The following is a 20,195-nucleotide window of genomic DNA, read 5'->3' on the forward strand; positions in this document are numbered from 1 at the left end:
CAGTCTTGGCACGTGACATGCTAAGAAAGTTCGCTGATCCATTCGTTCCAGCAGGTCTGAATTGCCCTCACTTTTGGTTTATGAATAGTTAAAATGTTTATGCATAACTTATTAGCCAAAAACGTCTCATTTATAAAAATCTGTAAAAAATTCTCATTTTATTACTAAGCAAAACAACTACCATCAGTAGAAAGCTTTGACCATGAACATTCTAACCATTTGAAATATTTCTTAATTATTTACACAATGAAGTGATGACGTCATTCACAAAATTCCGAGATGGTGACCTAAAATCTCAAAATTAAAGTTAAAAAAATTCTTTAAAATATGAGAAAAATTACAAAAAAAAAAACCAATTGTGCGAACATAATGACAATTTGGGTTAGGGTTAGGGTTAGGGTCAGTCTGCTGTCAATATTTTGTATTTGAAATAATTTGCTGATCAAGGTCTACAAGTGATTCGGCACCACTCATCGGTTTGTCACTGTGGAATTGCAGATTTTATTGTACAATTGTGCAATCTGCCCTTTTCCCTAATTTAATATTTTGCTCTCGTTACTTGCGATATCTTTCGTGACATTATTCATTTATTTAATTTCTTAGTTAATATTCTATGATGCAATACTTTAAGTCACGCCATCAGTGCATCTTTCCCGAGACTACTGCCCCTCTGCGTGAAGTCCTTTGTTGGTGCTGGAGGTAAGGTAGTGTTTCTCGTGACTTGGGAAACGCACAAAAAGGCAGCGTGTACAAGAACAAAGGAGACAGGAGTAACTAAATATACAGAGACATTTCTCTCCTAAGCATTGTCGCCAAGCTCTTCACAACGAACCATCCTTTTTGGGCTTCAGAGAGTAGTTGAGCGTGTCCATCCTGAGCCATACCGCGATCTCAGGGAACAGCAGATGCCCTTGTAGGTCGGCTTTCATTCAATCAATCAATCAATCAATCAATCAATCAATCAATCAATCAATCAATCAATATATTTAATGAGGTCAGTACGCTTAGCTGTAAAAGCTAGTTTACAGGTACGCCACGGAAAAAAAAAAAAGAAAAAAGAAATTATAAGAGCCTTTTGAAGGCATATAAATTTCAATAAATTAAGGTTAAGAATTAGCTAAAATTAAAATATAAGAATTTAACAATGTTGTCACCAAGAAGAACGTACAAAAAAATGCGATCATTAAAAGCAGTAAACATCAGTCAAGGATAGATCCTACATCGGATTCAGAGTCCCGTGAGATCTAATCTTTTTAAATTGTTTTTAAAAGTAGCGTATGTTTGTATCTTTCGAGACTCGTCCGGTGCAGCGTTTCACAATTTCGATGCAGCGTATCAGTCCATGATCTCATGGCAATTGTTGCTGATTTTACTTTTGGAAGATCCAGTATTGTGGTGCCCCTAAGGTTATAAGTGGAGCGCCTTACAGTAAGATCACGCAAGCTTGATGGTCCTGCATTGCTGGCTAATAACTTGAAAACAGTGGACAATATTTTTGCTAATCGTTGTTCACGAAGACTTGAGAGACTGATACGCTCCTACATCTACATTTATCTCACCACGACCTAGTCCTGTCTCAGCTCTCTCGCTCTCAGCTGAACTCCCTCTTCCTCCGCCTTGCATAGGAAGTGGCGTGTGCAGGAAGAAGGAGTTCTGAGAAAGGACTATCTCTTCTCCCGCCACACCCTATGCAGGGCGAAGGAAGAGGGAGTTCTGAGAAAGGACTATGTTCGACCTTGTCAGCAGGGACAGACTATTCCAGATCCTTGTGGTCATCGTTAGCTCCCCACTAGATCTTGAACGGGACAGTCCAGTGCGATGGCTGAACTGTGAAAGCTGTGGATTCACAGCGGAGTCAAACAACGGGGAAAGAATTTGGTAGGGTAATCTTAGCCGTTTGGAAGCCGATTCCGTTAAAATTTAACAGCATTATTGGAGAACTGATTAATGAGTTTTTTTTTGCTTGATGGATCGTGTGTTAAAATGATGATTTCGCGCAAATTTTTTTCTCCGAGGTCACTTGGCTGCTTTCGGTGATTCAGTCAACCTCTCTTGTTTGCATAACAGCAGGCTATTATCAACTGTGGAACAACACTCTGGCTTAGGATACATATAAACTTGGCAGGGCTCCGTGAACCCGTCCTCAGGTTGCAATTCAGAAACTTATCGGGAAAATACAACTTACCACTCAATAACCTTCTACTTTCTCCTGATCTGTCGTTGTACGTTAACATTCCTGTTTGTTTCATTGCGTGTTTCAGAGAACCTGAAGGCATGAAACACTTTAACAGGTACTGCTGAACCCACTAGGATGTATATTAGATGCGTTTGTTGTTGTTGTTGTTTTTTGTCTTTAATTAGTTTGTTTTAGTTTTTTTTTTTCACCAAATCAAATTTCAAAGGAGAAAAAAAGAAACCAATTCACTGGACTTGGACTATTCAGGTTTGGTTTACGGACAAAAGGTAAGAAAGGTGTTTCTAAGTCAGATACTGTTGACCAAAAAAGACAAGACAAAACAAAACAAAACACATGAACACAAAGTTTGGAGGATATAACCTGCCTTTGTGTTGAGAATGAGCCAGGCCCGGTTCAAACGTCGAACTTTACACGACCCGATCCGAATGTTAAATGTGCAAAAGCAACTGTTTTTGTATTAGGTTTGGCATACGTGGTTCGACGTCTGAACCGGGTCTTACCAGACCAGACCTGCGCATCAAAAAAATGAGACTCCCTCATCGCTCAGTTGGTAGAGCACTGCAACAGCATCAGGCCATGGGTTCGCAAGCCAGAATTGTTTTCAGGCTTTCTTTTCGCAACTTGAGTAAATTGCGTAAATCATTGCGATGGTCATTCACTCATTCAGAAGTTCATGTGGAGTTGAAAATTATTGTCCGCGTGTTTACTAATAAAGAAAATGTCTAAAAATCTTACTAAAAGCTCAAAGTTGATTACAACAAGACTACAGAAGTCTGCTTGCTTTATTGAACACAAGTGTTGAAATATTTTAGTTCACACAAACAAATAATAGCGTTATGGCAAACGGCAAACCTGAGATTCGAGCTTATGTTTTCTTGAAAAATGGGTGCATAGATAAGGAAAGTGGAAATTCTGGCCTTTGATGCTAACGCAAAACTACTCAATTTTACTGAGAAACTGAAAGCAGTGAGCGGCAAATGTAGGTAAACATGGTCACGTGGTCAATTCTGCCGTTTGCGTTATTAAAGGTAAATCTCTCTATAAATGTTACTATGTACCATGTCTCGTTAGTAATACATTACAAATATAAATTTTATTTTGTGTTTATATTGCCTTACATTTATAAATTAAACTTGGCAATAACAATAGCACCTCCTAAAAACGAACTCTATATCTAGAGCATTAACTTCACACAGAAATAAAACCACTTGCTTACTTGTTTTGTTTTTTTTCCATTTAAAAATATTTGCTGACAGAAAGATAAAATAGTTATAGAGACAACTTGCACAACCTAAGCACAAAACTATAAGCCCTGGGCTTACACTACTTCAAAAGAATTTTCTAGACTTGCCTAGCTAAGGGCTTATCTTTGGTTGTTATTAGAGGAAATTTTTGCATAAATTTTCAAACTTGGTTGGATTTCACAATAATATAGTGCGCAGACACAAAAAACGCACATTTCTGTGGGAAGATTGGAAGAATTTTATCCGAGAATTGAAGGGGAGCTAATATTTTGGTAAGCAACTGGATAACATGAAGTTGCAAATATTTGACAAAATTGCCATTCTTGGGGAGGAAGTGGGGGGAGGGTAGCCTACACAGCTGGTGAGATGTTGGCTGAAGATGAAAGTGGGTGAACATGCAGCAAAGCCGCGAGGGGAATGGAGAAAAGATGATTTGGTATTTTCTCGCAGCCAACAATGTTTGTTGTCTTGGCTTACACCACTCGTAGTGACTCTGCCAACAAAACTTTATATTTCATGTGCAGGGTCAATACCACCAGCTATGCAGGCTCTAGGAAGGTTTGCATTGTCCACTCCCCATACCATACCCCTATAAGTTACATTAACCCTGAAAATTTTATGTGCCACACTTTTCACTGCACAGTAATCTTAAATTAAACTTAAACGGAGATATCGACCACGTAAATAAATTATTCAAGTATGGAAAAGTGGTGGGAATTTTAGGGGTAACTTTGATTTTGGTCGGAAATGGAGTGAAGCTCTTTGGCCCACCCATGATTCCTTGGCAAAATTCGCCAATGTTAAAAAGCCAGAGCTTTTTATTCTTTCTGCAAGGCTGATGACCTTGCCAGCAAACTCCAATCATGCAGTTTAAGGAGTTTACTTAGCTTAGAATTTGATAAACTAATACTAGATATTATCAACAATAAAGCCTTCAGATGTATGTTTCCAGCAGCAGTGCTTGGTGTAAAATTTAGCAACCGTCAAAACTCTGCATGAGGTTATCAACTGATTACTTTTAAACTTGCTTCCTTAAAGAAATAGGAACACGTTACATCACCTGACGCAAATATTGGAGAAAATTTGAAAGAATCAGAAAGTACCCGTGTAAACTTGGCTGAAGCTCATATTTAACTGTCAGCAAGAAAATTAAAGCACCCGGAGAAAACCCTTAGAAAAAAAAACAACAACAACAACAACATGAAACAAAAGTTAAGTCAACCCAAGCATGGATCTTACATACTACACATTTGGTAAAAACATGGAAACTCTGAACTTCAAAACCTAACTAATAATATTTTTTCCTACTGATGTCAACCACAATTATATTACTATTAAAAATATGATCATTGGGTCACGCAATTCCAGAGTTTTGATTGACTTGGTGTCCTTGGTATATCAGTCATCATACCATGCCCAAAAAGAATAGCAATTATTAAATTGTTTTCTGGTTGTTCGTGCAAAGCGCAATCAGCAAGATCTAGCATTAATTCTATGTCCCTCATTGGCAATCTATCACCTCATATCCAACACGTGCTCTTGGAATAATTAACAATTATTCCATGAGCGCACGTTGGATATGAGATGGTAAATAGCCAACGAGGCGCGAAGTGCCGAGTTGGCTATAACTAATCTCATATCCAACAAGCGCGAATGGAATAATTGTTTTATTAAATTCTCAGCGTTTGGACATTGCTGTTGAAGTTTACTGAATTTTTATATTTAAAAAAAATTTCTTTCAAATTTAAACGAACGGATGTTGAGGCAACCTCCGACCAAAGCGCGCGAAACCTAATGATCACATGACACGCGCAGCGCTTTGCAAACGGAGTTGAATGAAAAATCGAAAGCGAAGAAAATCGGACACAGTCGGACATCTAGAATTCAAGAAACGTTTAAATGGACGGATTATAACCTTTCTGAGACTAGCATTCGAGTGCTTTTGAAGTTCCAGCTCATCGGGAAGCGTAATAGTTGTGCACAGTTGAGCAAATGTTCTGCTGTGTGGTGCCGAGATCAGGGCAAGGACGGCTTTTTTCACGCTGAACTGAATTCCTCGCGGACGATTTAAAACACTTCAGGGAAGTCCAAGTGTACGAGGTAGAACCTCACTGAGACACGCTTTCAGTGCAGGTTTTTAAACTTCAAGCTTATTTGAGAAGCGTAAGAGCTGCACATGAACATAAGTGCAAATGTTTTGCTGAGTGGTGCCGAGCGACGGAAACGAACATTATGGCCGCCGCTCGTACGGATTTCATAGATGAACCATCTGAAGTCCTCGTAAATTCGTAAAAACATAAAGGCTGGCATGAAGCTCTTCCTGAGAAATTTCGTCGATTGGCTTTAACCTCTTACCGCCAGGATTTGCAAGCCATCCTGAAATTTGTTAAGGTAACCGGTTATTATTGTTGTTGTTATGTGATCTAAAAAATCGTAAAATCTTGCAATTTTGAAGATTTTAAAGGAAACTTCAGAGATACGTACCATTAAATAGTGTCATACCAAACTTTGTGGCTTTTATTGTTGTTTTATTGAGATGGCATTGTTTGGTATTTCTTTCTTTTCCTTTTTTTTTCTACATTTTTCCGAAGAAACCTTTGCTTCCTGCCGAAAAAAAAATTTAGCTTAGCAACACCTGGGGCTTTCGTTTTCCATATAAGGTCAAACTACGGTATATGAGCTGATAACCGAGATTTAGTGAACCAATCAGAACGCTAGAAATGCAATATCCGAGGCTGAGAATTTAATAATAATTAATTACCAGCGTCATCCTCAGTTGCCCTTGGTGCATGGTCCAATGTAATGTCAGCCATTAAGCTGATTGGGAAGATGCACACAACTCAGCCCCAAGCCCACTAAAAGTGCATTGTGGTCTGGGAACGAGTCTCCAGGATTGAGAATTCTGGTGGAAAATGATCCTAAGTGATGATTTACAGGCCATATTAAAAATTTTTTGAAAAAATATTTTATCAGTTAAGTGACCATACATTGTATATAATTTGCTTACCCTCACACTATACTATTGAAGAATTTTTTTTTGTATATTTTAAACTTGACTTTTGTGCATTTAAAATTACCCTAAAAATTGAGTTCAGTAATTTAGGCAAACTAACTTGGCCTTACGCTCATAAATTCCAGGTACTGTATTTTCTTCAATAACTGCCTGGGGTGTTGAATTGAGAATATGTTCCACCAAGGATAAAAGATGGGGCCTATGGCATCCTAAAAGCATCCTTAAGAGTAAGTGTGTCTCAAAATTGCTATTTTGGAAAATGTAAACTTCTAAAAATTTTAATAATGTTTGGGCATGTCAAATAATTATAATTATGCATAGCAACTGGCCAATGAAAGCATCTAAAAATTGAGGAACTACTAGAAAAAAAGCAAGTTCATAGTTTGACATCACCAGTCCAACGTCTCTTTTTTCATTGTGAGGCGAGGACTGTTCTCAGAGAAGAACTGAGAGTACCATCGTCGATGCTTCCTAATTAAATGATCTTCTTTCACTAACAGCGGCCTTGAAACATAGGTCTTATGGTTCCATATCATGATGTCACGTTCAACCTAGTATTAAGAGAAAGGAAATATACATCACAGATATTCAAAATGAAACATAATTAACAAAAAGGATAACAAGTCAGTGTCAACACTATTAGGTCAATGGAAAAAATTATGCAGAAATTCTATAATTATTAATTTTAGGGATCTGGATGACCAGTTACAATACCCATTTTATTGTAGAAATCAGAACAAAAAAGAGAATTGAGTGAGTGAGTGAGTGAGTGCAAGCATGTGAGTGATGAGTCAATAATTTAATTCAACTGTTTGAGTACTAAAGCCGCCGTTACACGTTGAAACTTTTAGCTGAAACTTGTGTGCAACGGCGCTGCGAAACAAGTTTCAGCAGGCGTTGCACCGTGTAACATGGTTGGTTTCGTGAAACTTTTTCGAACTTCCGTTGTGAGACAAGTTTCACGAAAAGTAGAACCGCTTTCTACTTCTGCAACGGTTTGCAACGGTCACAGTGGTGAAAAAACAAGAGTTTCACCGTGTAACACCACTTCATGAAACTGTTTCGCAGCGCCGTTGCACACAAGTTTCAACTAAAAGTTTCAACGTGTAACGGCGGCTTAAATTTATTAAAATAAAACTAATTTTTTTGAAAAGTAATACTTCAGATCTGATCAAATATATTTTAACAAATTCTCTCATCCAGATCAATTGGAAATATCTGATATGGAATAAAGTGCCTAAAAATATGTGCAGACAGACATGTTGATATTTGGGCTTAATGGGTTAAAAGTAAATTAAACAACAGTTATGTACTGATAACATGTGACCTCTCATCTGACTACATTTTCAAGAAAACAGAACCAAAAAATTGACAATTGTTATCTGTTTACAGATGGTAAAACATCATCAAAGTTGATTTCCAATGCAGTTTAACTAAAAGAAAAAGAGGAGACAGTATTTTTTTTAAAAAATTAAATCACAGCACGTGACAAATTTGAAAAATCTGCGATGCAGGCAAATTTAGCAAATTATCACTAGTACTTACAGTGAAATTTAAAATTTTTAATTAAAAGATACCTTTTTCTTTAGGTTAATAATTTAATATTATTTACTAGGTGGCTCAGTAATCAGTTGAAGTAAAGTTTTCCCTTTCCCTGTACTTCTGTTCGACCAAAATGCACTAGAACAGCTCACAAGTTTGGCACCACATACCTGTATAGCTTCTGAATAAAGGAGAAGCTTGGCCACAACTGTTGGGACAGTCCAGGATGCATACACATGGTGACGCATTGTTTGAAGCAGAGGTTCTTTTGGTGTTAGGGAATGAAGGAAAATCCCATCGCCCAAGGCACTTTTAAACTTCATAAAAACAAGACCAGGGCCAGTCTAAAATGAAACAATAAAATTATTTTACATAAAGATGGCAGTGTGACCTATAATTCCAGAAAAATCCATACCGGCCTTCTGAGTCCAGAGAGTTTCTTGTCTACAGGTGTATCAACCCCCACCCATCCCTCGACTGAAAATTCCAAATTGAGCTTGGCTAATACTTTCCTTTAAAACTAAGGCTCTAAAGATTCCCCCCCCCCCCCCCCACCCCTTTGGAATTTTCAATAACCTCTAGTGGAAAGCCGGACCAAAGGGAGCGGCGGAAATCGAGCCTAATGTGGGGATGGTTTATGCAAATGTTAAGGTGGATGAATGAACATTCTCAAACTTATTAATAATTCATGACGAGAAAGCAAAGGAAACCACCACTATAATTGTGAAGGAAGTTTGGAAATGTGATCTTATTGAATAAATATCATAAATATATGTGTAACATGTGTAACATGTCTATGCACTGCAGATGAAAGATTAAAGAGAAGAAAAGGTTCTCGCATTTATATACGCAACCAGACTGTGGCGAAAAACCTTAACCTTACATATATATATATTCATATTCAATTATTCTTCACGGGTATATTATGAACTCAGAACATGACCAGCTCCCAGTTGGCTTGATAGCTCAGTTGGTAAAGCACTGCACCAGCATCGCAGAGGTCATGGGTTCAAATCCCGTTCAAGCCAGAATTTTTACAGGTTTTGACAACAGTCTGGCTGCGTATATAACTGCGAGAACCTTTTCTTCTATTCAAATAAAATAAACTTTAGTGAACTTTTACTTTGAATCTCTCCAAGATTTACTTAGGGTTTTAAAAAAACAATTGGCTGTGCATAGTATTTCAATCGAATTCTTCTTGGTTTTTGGGACTTGGATGAAACACTCTTCCTGAGTGTTTGATTTACCAGCTAATACAATTCCATTATTTTTTTTTTCATTTTGGTGGTGGGGCGGCGGGGGATACATTTAGGTACAGCTGTGCGCAAGTCACTTATTGAGAACTTTTCAAAGTTTAGGAAACTTTTTACTTTGTGAGCAACCCTTTCACATCGTGAACAACATTTATAATCACCTTTTTATAACATAAACCTTGTGCTGAATATAATTTAACAACATTTTCAGCATCAATTATTGCTGAACCTGTTTGTGCATTTACCTTGATTAATTTTGAATTTCTTTCCAGGAGAGAGACATGTGATATACAATAGAACCCAGCTAACTCAAATTTGGTTAAACTTGAACTTCCACTTACTATAACAAAATCCAATTTCCCCTGTATTTGCCCTTATTTTTTGGAATTTACTATCAGATAACTCAAACTTGGATAACACCAACTACCTTCTTAATTAATTTTAGAACTTATTATAGAATATTTTATTTTCCCTTGGCTCGAATTTGCCCAGAAAACTCAAACTTTATTTTAAAAATTGCCAGTCAGTAAACCTCAAAATGTCAGAACATATAGCCGATTACGATTGGCATGTCAAAATTTTTTATCTTTATCATAACATGATTGCAATGTATGGAAACTTCATTAACTAGATCTCAGCCTTTGTTTTGCCCTTCATTTGTTCTTAAAATTTTGCCTTAAATTCCCAAACTAAATGTTCTTGTCAATAAAAAGGCTGACTTATAAAATGAACTTATTAGGCTCTCATGCAAAATTGTAAGAAATCAATTAAATTTATCATTCAATGTCACAATCTCACGCTGGAAATGTCATGAACCTTAATACAAACCTGCCTGGCTGTTACATGGAAGTCTGTATATGGTACTTTGTGTCCAAACAGAAACAAGGTGTGCGTCAGCTTCAAGATGCCTACATGTTTGTCTTCATCTTCCAGTGGGTTCCACTCAGCATCCCATCCATGTTTTGCAACATGGCACCAGTCTGAAACGTTGTACCTCAGATCAGCCCCTGTCAATATCGGCGGCCCATGAAGGTGATCAAGGTGGTTTATATCGGAACCATTCTCGGGAATTTCCTTGATTGGTTCAGATAAATAAGAATAAAACGTTGTAAGGCTATAATTTTATTAATGTAGGAACCAGTAAAATGTCTAAAATGTAAGGATACTTTTTGCATAAAAAACAGTTATTTGAAAACTAATGTTTCAGTAAGGAACGATCTTGGACTGTACGTAACACGTGGTTTTGGCACTTGTGATATCGATAATATTTTAACAAAAATTATAATACAGGCATAATAACATAAAAAAAATATATTAAAGTTTTATCCTTATGGAAACAAGTTTGTAAATACTTAAACTAATGTAAATATATGAAACATGTATTTTGAACTGGGGATGAAAGATCAAATAGAAGAAAGATCCTTGCAGTTGCTATGCAACATATTAGGCAGTAATGCGACATGAAAGCCTAAAAAAATTAAGGCTTGAACAGTATTTGAACCCATTGACCTCTGCGATGCCGGTGCAGTGCTCTACCAACTGAGCTATCAAGCCAACTGGGAGCTGGTCATATTGTGAGTTCGTGATGATATACTCGTGAAGGATGAATAAATATATGTAAATATGTGAAAAATATATTTTGAACTGCAGATGAAAGTTCAAATAGAAGAAAGATCCTCACAGTTACTACCCAACTTAAGCAACATAGGCAGTAATGCGAAATGAATTAGCCTGAAAAAAATTCAGGCTTGAACCGGATTCAAACCCATGACCTCTGCGATGCCAGTGCAGTGCTCTACCAACTGAGCTATCAAGACAACTGGGAGCTGCATGGTCATATTGTGAGTTGTATCATTGGCTTGATAGCTCAGTTGGTAGAGCACTGCACCAGCATCGCAGAGGTCATGGGTTCGAATCCTGTTCAAGCCTGAATTTTTTTTCAGGCTTCTTTTTGCAACTGCTTAAGTTTCCTAGAAACTGTGAGGATCTTTCCTCTATTTGATCTTCATCCGCAGTTCAAAATATATGTTCATATATTTACATTTATTTATTCATCCTTCACGGGTATATTACAAACTCACAATATGACCAGCTCCCAGTTGGCTTGATAGCTCAGTTGGTAGAGCACTGCACTGGCATAGCAGAGGTCATGGGTTCAAATCTCATTTAAGCCTGAATTTTTTTCAGGCTTTCTTTTCGCAACTACTTAAGTTGCGTAGTAACTGCAAGGATCTTTCTTCTATTTGAATTCTAAATACTGCAGGAAAGTACTTATTAATAACAATTATAATGGATTGGTCATATTAGGCTTAACTTTATATGATACTAAACAAACTGAAAAAGCTTAAATAGATCTGAAAAGGAAATAGTTCAATTACTCTTATCTGTAGGTGGCATGGACACTTTGCAAATGTTTCTCTTTTGTATACGTTTTTGTTGACCTTTGCTGTTTAGTTATTCAACTTGTTCAAAAACAACCGGCTGCTTTGCTGAATGTTTGAATAACTTGTTCCTGTTTTCCCCGCGGTTTACCGCTGATCATTCCAGCGGGAAAATATCGGGATTTCCCTCGGGACAGGCACAAATAAAATATTATGAGCCATTAATTTAGTTTTCAGTGAAAGATCACACCATTGCTATTAAATAATATTGTTCCCAAAGGTGACCTTTGGATAATTGTAAACTGTCGCTATGGAAATGATGGTAAACGGAAAACAGGTCAAATAGCCTTTGTCAAGTCAGCGTGGCCGATTTCTTTACTTTCGTTTCTGTCGATCCTTGTTTAAAAATACACGCATCAGTTTTGTTACATTTTGTTAACCAGATTAAAAATTTTATTCATGTAGCATGAACAATGACTGTCATTACGGCATATTTCGAACAAAAATGGTTTGCTTTAGAACACTTTACGAAAATTGTATATGCATCACATGTAAACACGCACGTATTACAATTACAAAACACACCCCACAACTCCAAACATTCAATTGATCTTTGGAATGATAGAAAAAAAAAACACTCCCGCAGATTTATTATAAACTGATAAAAAAATTAAAGATGCTTAACCAAAGAAAATTAAGAGTAAAATTTTCTTATGAAGATTAGCACTCTCTCGTGACGGTACGTGACCATAACCAGGGTCTCAATGTGGCAATATAACGGCGTAAGTTAACTCGACAGCAGGTAGAGTTTCAAGAATGCGGAATTTTACTCCTCGCGCGAGTATTACTGTTAACGTAATCAAATAGTGCCTGAACTTAAAATAAGCTATAAATGAAAAGAAAGGGTTAATTTTAACCTCTTAATCACAAATAGGTTACCTCAATATGTGCATTAATTTCATGTTGTGTATAGCCTCGGTATGTCCACAGTCCATTCTTGATCTCTTCAATGTGATCTGGAGTCCACGTAGGTTCGACCCCTTCTGCGTGGTACCACAAATAAATAGTACAGTTCCTCTCTAAACACGGCCAAGATTTAAGTTTTGCAAAATCAGGCACGTTCTTGCTGTAGGGAATTTCTACACACTTGCCGTCTTCTCCTCGGAATTTCCAACCATGGAATGGACATTGCAAACAGTTTCCTATAACTTTGCCTCCAACTCCAAGATTAGCCCCCAGATGAGGACAGTAAGCGTTCACAATATGCACCACGCCGTCAGAACCTCTAAATACTGCGAGCTGCTCGCCTAGTATGGAAACATATTTCACTTCCTCAACCGCAAGTTCGCGAGATGCGAGCACATGAAACCAGCCATTGGGATAAACAGGTGGTACATCGCCGCATTGTCTCCGCTTTCGAATTTCGTTTGCTATGTCCCTTAATGATCGTTTTGCCTCTGACATATAGCCAATTTCATGGAGCTTTCGTTGCATTTCTAACGGCACAAAGAACAACTTCCAAAGTTTCAGTGAGAGGTAACCGAAGAGCACAGTTCCCGCTACCATCAACCAGGGATTTATAATTTGCATCTTCGTCGCCAGCAGCCCCGACGCTTCACTCCAGACTGAGTCAGAAAAGTGCAGTTTTAGAAGCATTGGCGAAGCAGCCGCAACAACGGCTAAAAAGAGAGAAAAATAGAGAATTTTGGAGGACGCCAGTGTTGAGCGCATGTTTCGCAAGGTGCAACGAGCTAAAGCTTGGAAGACTCACAGCTTATTTATGTCGCTCTGCGATTGGTGCAGCCGCAATTTGAATGTACATTAACACAATAGGCCTGTCAAAACATAAACATTTGTTTTAAAAAATAGATATTACTGACGTCATCCACTTGAACGAGAACCGCTCAGAAGCTACAAACTGTTCCAAGGCAGTGCATACTTATCCAACCTAATCGCAACAAGGTCGACAACCCCACCACGATAAAAACCCCCCCAAAAAAAAATAATAAAAAATAAATAATAAATAAAATAAAGGTGTTAAGAAACAAACGAATGACATGCTAGGTGTGGTGTGGTGCATTGCGTTATCCTTCACTGTTATTATACTCATGGATTGTGCTTTTACTATTACACAATTTTTCATGTCTCTAGTACAAAGTTCTAAGTACAAAAAAAAAATAAAAAAAATAAAGAATTACACATCGGTGACACTCTCAGTTTACTCTCCTTATTCTGTAGAAAAGTCCTGTCAGTTACTACGCAACTTATAATCAAGCAGCTGGGAAAAAAAAAAGCCTGAAAAAAATTCAGGCTTGAAGGGGGACCTCTACGATGCTGGTGCAGTGCTCTACTCAAGCCAACTGGGAGCTGATCATTTTGTGAGTTCGTAGCTGATACCCATGAAGCAAGAATAAATAAATGTAAATATATGAAACAAATATTTTGAAAAGCGGATCAAAGATCAAATAAAAAAAAAACCTCGCAGTTACTACGCAACTTAAGCAGTTGCAAAAAGAAAGCCAAAAAAAAAAAAAAAAAAATTCAGGCTTGAATGGGATTAATTCGAACCCATGACCTGTGCGATGCTGGTGCAGTGCTCTACTCAAGCCAACTGGGAGCTGGTCATTTTGCGAGTTCGTATATACCCATGAAGCATGAACAAATAAATGTAAATATACGAAACAAGTATTTTGAGCTGCGGATAAAATATCAAATAGAAGAAAGATCCTCGCAGTTACTACGCAACTTAAGCAGTTTCGAAAAGAAAGATTGAAAAAAATTCAGGTTTGAACGGGATTAATTCGAACCCATGACCTCTGCGATGCCGGTGCAGTGCTCTACTCAAGCAAAGTGAGAGCGGGTCATTTTGTGAGTTCGTAATATACCCATGAAGCATGAATAAATAAATGTAAATATATGAAACAAATATTATGAACAGCGGATCAAAGATCAAATAGAAGAAAACTTCTCGCAGTTACTACGCAACTTAAGCAGTTTCGAAAAGAAAGCCTTAAAAAAATTCAGGCTTGAACGGGATTCGAACCCATGACCTGTGCGATGCTGGTGCAGTGTTCTGCTCAAGCCAACTAGGAGCTGGTCATTTTGTGAGTTCGTTATTTTCCCATGAAGCATGAATAAACAAATGTAAATATATGAAACAAATATTTTGAACTGCGGATCAAAGATCAAATAGAAGAAAAATCCTCGCAGTTACTACGCAACTTAAGTGGTTGCGAAAAGACAGCCTGAAAAAAATCAGGCTTGAACGAAATTTGAACCCATGACCTCTGCAATGGCGGTGTAGTGCTCTACCAACTGAGCTATCAAGCCAACTGGGAGCTGATCATATGGTGAGTTCGCAATATACCCGTAAAGGATGAATAAATAAATGTAAATATTTGAAACATATATTTTGAACTGCGTATGAAAGATCAAATAGAAGAAAGATCCTCGCAGTTACTACGCAACTTAAGTAGTTGCGAAAAGAAAGCCTGAAAAAAAAAATGAGGCCTGAACTGCTGATGAAAGATAAAAAGTGATATGTTGGCATTTTCGTCACGGCACGACCTTGATCTATATACCACAAGCAAACGCACTCGGCCCTTTAATAGGAAATTAACGCTGAAGGTCAGTTTGAAATTTAACGCGATTAAGATTAACGCGAATTTAAGGAAAATTTACTGTACTTCCAAAAATTAACGCGCAAAAGGGTGTATTATTTCAAATTGATGGTAACTGATAAAAGAAGCAGAGACCGATACAACGTTAGCCTGCGAACGCAGACGTATTTCCGGCTGTCGAGATTAATTGCATGTCGTTAGCGGTGTGGTTATAGGTGGTTCATTAAAGCGGTCTTTTAAGCGTCGTTTAGTCTCAGTCCTATGTATTGTAAATTACAGCGGTTACATTGGATCATGTAGATTATATTTTTAGTTTCACAGGTCAGGTTTGATTTGATAGGGCGCGTTTCACCAGTGGAAAAGAAGGTGTAGTAAATGAACACCCCCGCACCATAGATAACCCTAACACTAAATCTAAACCCACCACAGCCGCAGAACACTTCCTCACCGCTCCTAACCACACCGCTAACGACATGCAATTAATCCCCATAGAAAAAGTCTACTCTAACCGAGACTCAATACGTAAGGCCAGGGAAGCCTTTTTAATCTCAAAAGGCAGAACACTTTCTCCACATGGCCTTAATATTCGCGAAGAAATGTACTAGCTTTTTTCCTTTTATTATTTTTTATTCTTTGTTATTATTATTTCATTTGCTTCATATTTTATACTGTCAATCAATTTAGTTTAACGTAGTTCCGCTATTGCGCAAATATTTGTCAGCTAAGCGTGTCCTAATGTAGAATTTCATTATACCTGAAGAAGGCTGGTTTGGCCAGCCGAACCGTAATTCTACGTTGTATCGGTCTCTGCTTCTTTTATCATTTGTATTTCTTAAGCCGATCAGATCAACAATTGATCCAACGTATACCAGCAGGATTATCGTCCATAGCCTCCCACGCAGACGTTCTTAGGGGCTCGTCACGCGTTCCTGCCCCACGAACTTCGTGGGGCAGGAACGCGTGACGAACCCCTAAGAACGTCTGCGTGGGAGGCTATATCGTCCACGGTTGTTGCTCGGACTTGACGCAATTATAACACAGGGTTCCAAATTTACTAGATTATTAATTATTATTTACACTTATCATTAATTATTAATCTTTGTCACTGAAATGCCCTTTTCAGGGAGTGTCATTAAATTTTGTATTGTATTTTCACGACTAGATATTAGCGCAGTTGTTTTCAGCATCTAATTGCGGTCTTAAAATGGGGTACGTTTTCCTACACAGATTTTTTACCTAAACAGGGTCAAACCGCCAGAGGCACCCCTCATACCCAAACAAGGTTCAAGTACCCCCGGGGAGTGAAAATTTTAAAAACTGCAAAAGCCGTGAACGAAGATCCTGCTTGCTTGTACGTTGGATCTCACAGGAGATCTAATCAGCCAAACTTGAAAAATAGACGATGAGTTCATTGTCGCCCTCACAGGAGGAAATTTCAACATCTGCTCTTGAATTCGGCCGGCCAAGATAGATTATCTGGATTATGACATGTTATGTGTCCATGATCCACGGAAAACGAGACTTCCTCTGTTTTCTCTTTTAAAATTTCCAGACTTGAATCGCTCCACTCGACAACAATGGCTATCACTTTGTATTTCAAAGACTCCTTAAACTGGTGGGAACTTCTTAATTCTTTTCGGCTTCACTGAAATAACTGCTTCTTCGATGTTCACTGATGACCTGCTAAATAGATACAGATAAACGTATTGCTAAATACTCGACGACAGCCTTGCAGCCATGCCGTCTCTAGGACGGGTCCAGACTGATTAGGACAGACCCGTTTGAAATGATATACCCTATCCAGCGGCACTTCCCCGTATAGGCCATATAGGGGAGTACCCCCTCCCCCCTCCGGGCACCCAGCTTAATTACTCGGGATGCCCTGGGCAGACCGCGTCAAGGTTTTGGTCAATCTCGTACCCATGGCCAGCGGTTGGTCGCCAGGAGAGACTCTGGAGAATTCGTAAGACTTTAATTTTTTTTGATTGGCTGCCCTGTAACGGCATAAGCTATAGGACAATTGGGTTTCGACTAAATAAAGATTATATTTATCTCACATAAAGTTGAATTACTTAGACTGAAGTAGTCTTTTGTCTTTTCTGGCAGTTTCTGATCTCCCCATGAATTTCTTGTTTCATTCAGAACCATACCGCCAGTGTTGTCTTAGTAACCGAGCATCCGCTTCGAATCATGAGGCGAGGGCGCTTGGCGCGCGAGTCAAGCGGCTCATCAAGCGCTTTAGCCGCCGTGCCTTGGCTTCGAAATAAACGCTTGGTTACCAAGACCGATTGGAAATACTTTTGTGAAGACTGAAAGATTAGAACTGTTTGTTTAGGAAATCATGTATTGGCAGAAATGACGAGAAAAGACCACATTATTTCTCTGTGAGTTTAATTTGACTTTATTTGAGAGAAATCAAACTTATTTTATCAAACTGCAGTTTTCTTATAGTCCATGGAAACGGCTTGCATTGTTTTGCCGCAGAAATCCTGCAGTAATAAATGCTAGTTCCCCAGAGTCTCTCCCGGTTACCAACCGCTGGCCAAAGAGCCTGAGGACTCTGGGTACGAGATGGGGTTTTGGTCGCGTCGAGTATCTTTTTACGCGGGATTCCTGTGGCAGACCCGCCGCAATCAGACGGTCCAATCAAGCCCAATCACAATCAGACGGCACAAATGGAAAGGCTAACTATGTGTGAAGCATTGATTTGATCGTTTTTATTAATCTAGATTTCTAGTTTGTTTAGGACTATGTAGCCAAAGGTCAACCTAAATAACTCCAGCAGCTTCAAAATAGGGTTGTTCGAAGTGATCCAACATATGGATTTATCGGACACCCAGCTGGGGAAGGGGAGGGGAGACACTCAGGTACTGATCAGTGGCAGCCTTGAGGTGGTAAGACTTTCTTGGGTTCGAAATTAGCGATTGGAGTAGGGTAAAGGGTCGGAAAAGATCTTTTCAGTTTAGGGTTTTATGTGAAAAATAATGAAGTTTTGGGGGATTTTATTCTGGGGGGTGGTGGGGGGGGGGGGGGGGGAGGGAAGGAAAAGGGAAAAAATTCAGGCTTCTTGCCTTTTTCGAATCTCGCACTCTAGTCAGGTCCGCGCTAGTAATGGGCCGGCCGGGGACTGGTAATAGGTCAAAACGCCCCTCAAATTTAATACACGGCATATTGACACAACACCCCTAAACTAACTTATTCTGCTCGATGATATGTGGCTGCTTAGTTCAAAAAGTGAAGTAACAAGCGTCCAACTTTTCTAATACTCTCGCCTTCTTCTAGCTTGTATAGCTCAGCTGATAAAACGACGCCTTTGTAATTTTCCGGAGTGTAACTGACTTTATATTCTTTCTTATTCACGGTGTAAAACCGCTTAAATAACTGTTTGCTTGGTCCGGAAATACAAATGTTTGACTTTGATCGCACTATCGGTTTAAAGTTAACATTTCTACGAAAAATAACTGATATTGCTCAAGTTTGGCTAGTTTGAATAACTTTCGTTTTGTTAAATTGAGTAAATTTGACGTTTACTTTTAGGTCTGCGAGCGTCGACACTTGCTGTTCGCCACCCGAACCAACAGCAGAAGGACAACACCTACTGATATAAAGGTATCTTTTTACGCAGTCTATGACTATGCGGAGAGTGGAGACAACGCAAAGCATGTCCCAATCACCTTCGTATTGATGTCGGGGAAGAAGAACAAGAGGGTTTGACGAAGGGGGATTCAGATAAACGCCCGCCGAAGGCGGTAGCCCGTAGGGGGGTCCGGGGGCATGCTCCCCGGAAAATTTTTAATTTTAGGGCCTCTGAAATGCGATTTCCAGCGTTTTCAGGGGCAATTTGAAGTGGTTTTATTGCTCTACAGTCACCTCCATTTTTGTGTTAACTACAGTAGTTTAAAGGATGGATTTTCTTAACACTGACAATAAACGATACGGATAAACATTTTAAATTCATTCAAATTAAACATTCATGATTCCTCAAAAATGGGAGAAGCCAGCAAGATTCTCCGGGGTTGCTGTTCTGATCCACAACTCTGATTTCCAAAGAACCGACGGCGTGGCCTTGCGCAATGCCGGAATTGGAATGATTGGCAGACAGGCATAAACTGTCAGTTTTGGCGGGAGGTGTAAGCGTTGGTAAGCAGTAATTTTATAGCTCAAGCGAACGTACTAGGGGCAATTTTCAACTAGGCACAAATTTGTCTTATTATTGCTGTTTTCGCGTACAACGACACAAAGAAATATCAGTCATTTTCAAAACATATCTTTATTAGCTGAGTTGGTTCACTTTTTTTTAACCACGCGTTTTTTATACGTTTTTACGTTCAGTTTAGGGGGTTCGACCGAACCACCCGAACTACCCCTAGATCCGCCCCAGCAATCAAAACACTATTTACAAGAATTCATAATATAACCTTTCTAAAACTACAAATAAATAGAGTAAACTGCTTTACACGAGAGCCCTGATTAGATTATCATTAAGTGATGATCTTGACCCCGGCTTGGCTTTTTGTTCTACTGGGTCCAATCTAAAGCGAAAATTTCATAACGGACACTTATATACTTCAGCGATCATGAGCTTAATGATGGTGGACGTAAAGAAAATGGTGAATTCCAAGCAATGAAGACAGTTTAGGTTTCTGTTATAATCAAAATGTATTTTTCAACATTCTTATTCTCAGGTTTACAAACGTGGTAATACCGAAGAAAAATGAGTTGATAGTAAAAAAGATAGTTTCCTAGTTTTTGAGAACATCCGACACTAGCTATAAAAAGTGCAATAATGTTGCCAAGATGAGCTGCTAATTCGCTATGCTATATATCAGTGTCGCTGGCGTAAATAGCTCGAATTGGTTAAGTAGTAAAAATAATTATATAAATTCTAGCTGGCTTGAACATCATTTCTGTTATTAGGGGGCGTAATGTCCTGAGTTCTCTTATT

General features: G+C 38.6%; 1 protein-coding gene and 2 non-coding genes across 3 annotated transcripts; 2 read left to right on the top strand and 1 right to left on the bottom strand.

Annotated features, from left to right (window-relative positions):
• Positions 1–2,961: 2,961 nt before the first annotated feature.
• On the bottom strand, positions 2,962–13,582 carry LOC146483994 (cholesterol 7-desaturase nvd-like). Its single transcript, XM_085105317.1, has 4 exons — positions 12,570–13,582; positions 10,078–10,323; positions 8,167–8,340; positions 2,962–7,005 (listed from the first exon to the last, which is right to left on the bottom strand). Exons 1-4 carry the CDS (start codon positions 13,359–13,361, stop codon positions 6,844–6,846), a joined length of 1,374 nt encoding a protein of 457 aa, XP_084961443.1. The 5' UTR covers positions 13,362–13,582; the 3' UTR covers positions 2,962–6,843.
• Positions 8,952–9,024, top strand: Trnaa-agc (transfer RNA alanine (anticodon AGC)). The gene has a single exon. It is a non-coding gene; the product is annotated as a tRNA-Ala (tRNA).
• Trnaa-agc (transfer RNA alanine (anticodon AGC)) lies at positions 11,106–11,178 on the top strand. Its single transcript has one exon. It is a non-coding gene; the product is annotated as a tRNA-Ala (tRNA).
• Positions 13,583–20,195: the final 6,613 nt, after the last annotated feature.

This window comes from Pavona decussata, unplaced genomic scaffold (genome assembly GCF_977016875.1).
Source record: "Pavona decussata unplaced genomic scaffold, jaPavDecu1.1 SCAFFOLD_37, whole genome shotgun sequence".
In the NCBI taxonomy this organism is placed as follows: Eukaryota; Metazoa; Cnidaria; class Anthozoa; order Scleractinia; family Agariciidae; genus Pavona; species Pavona decussata.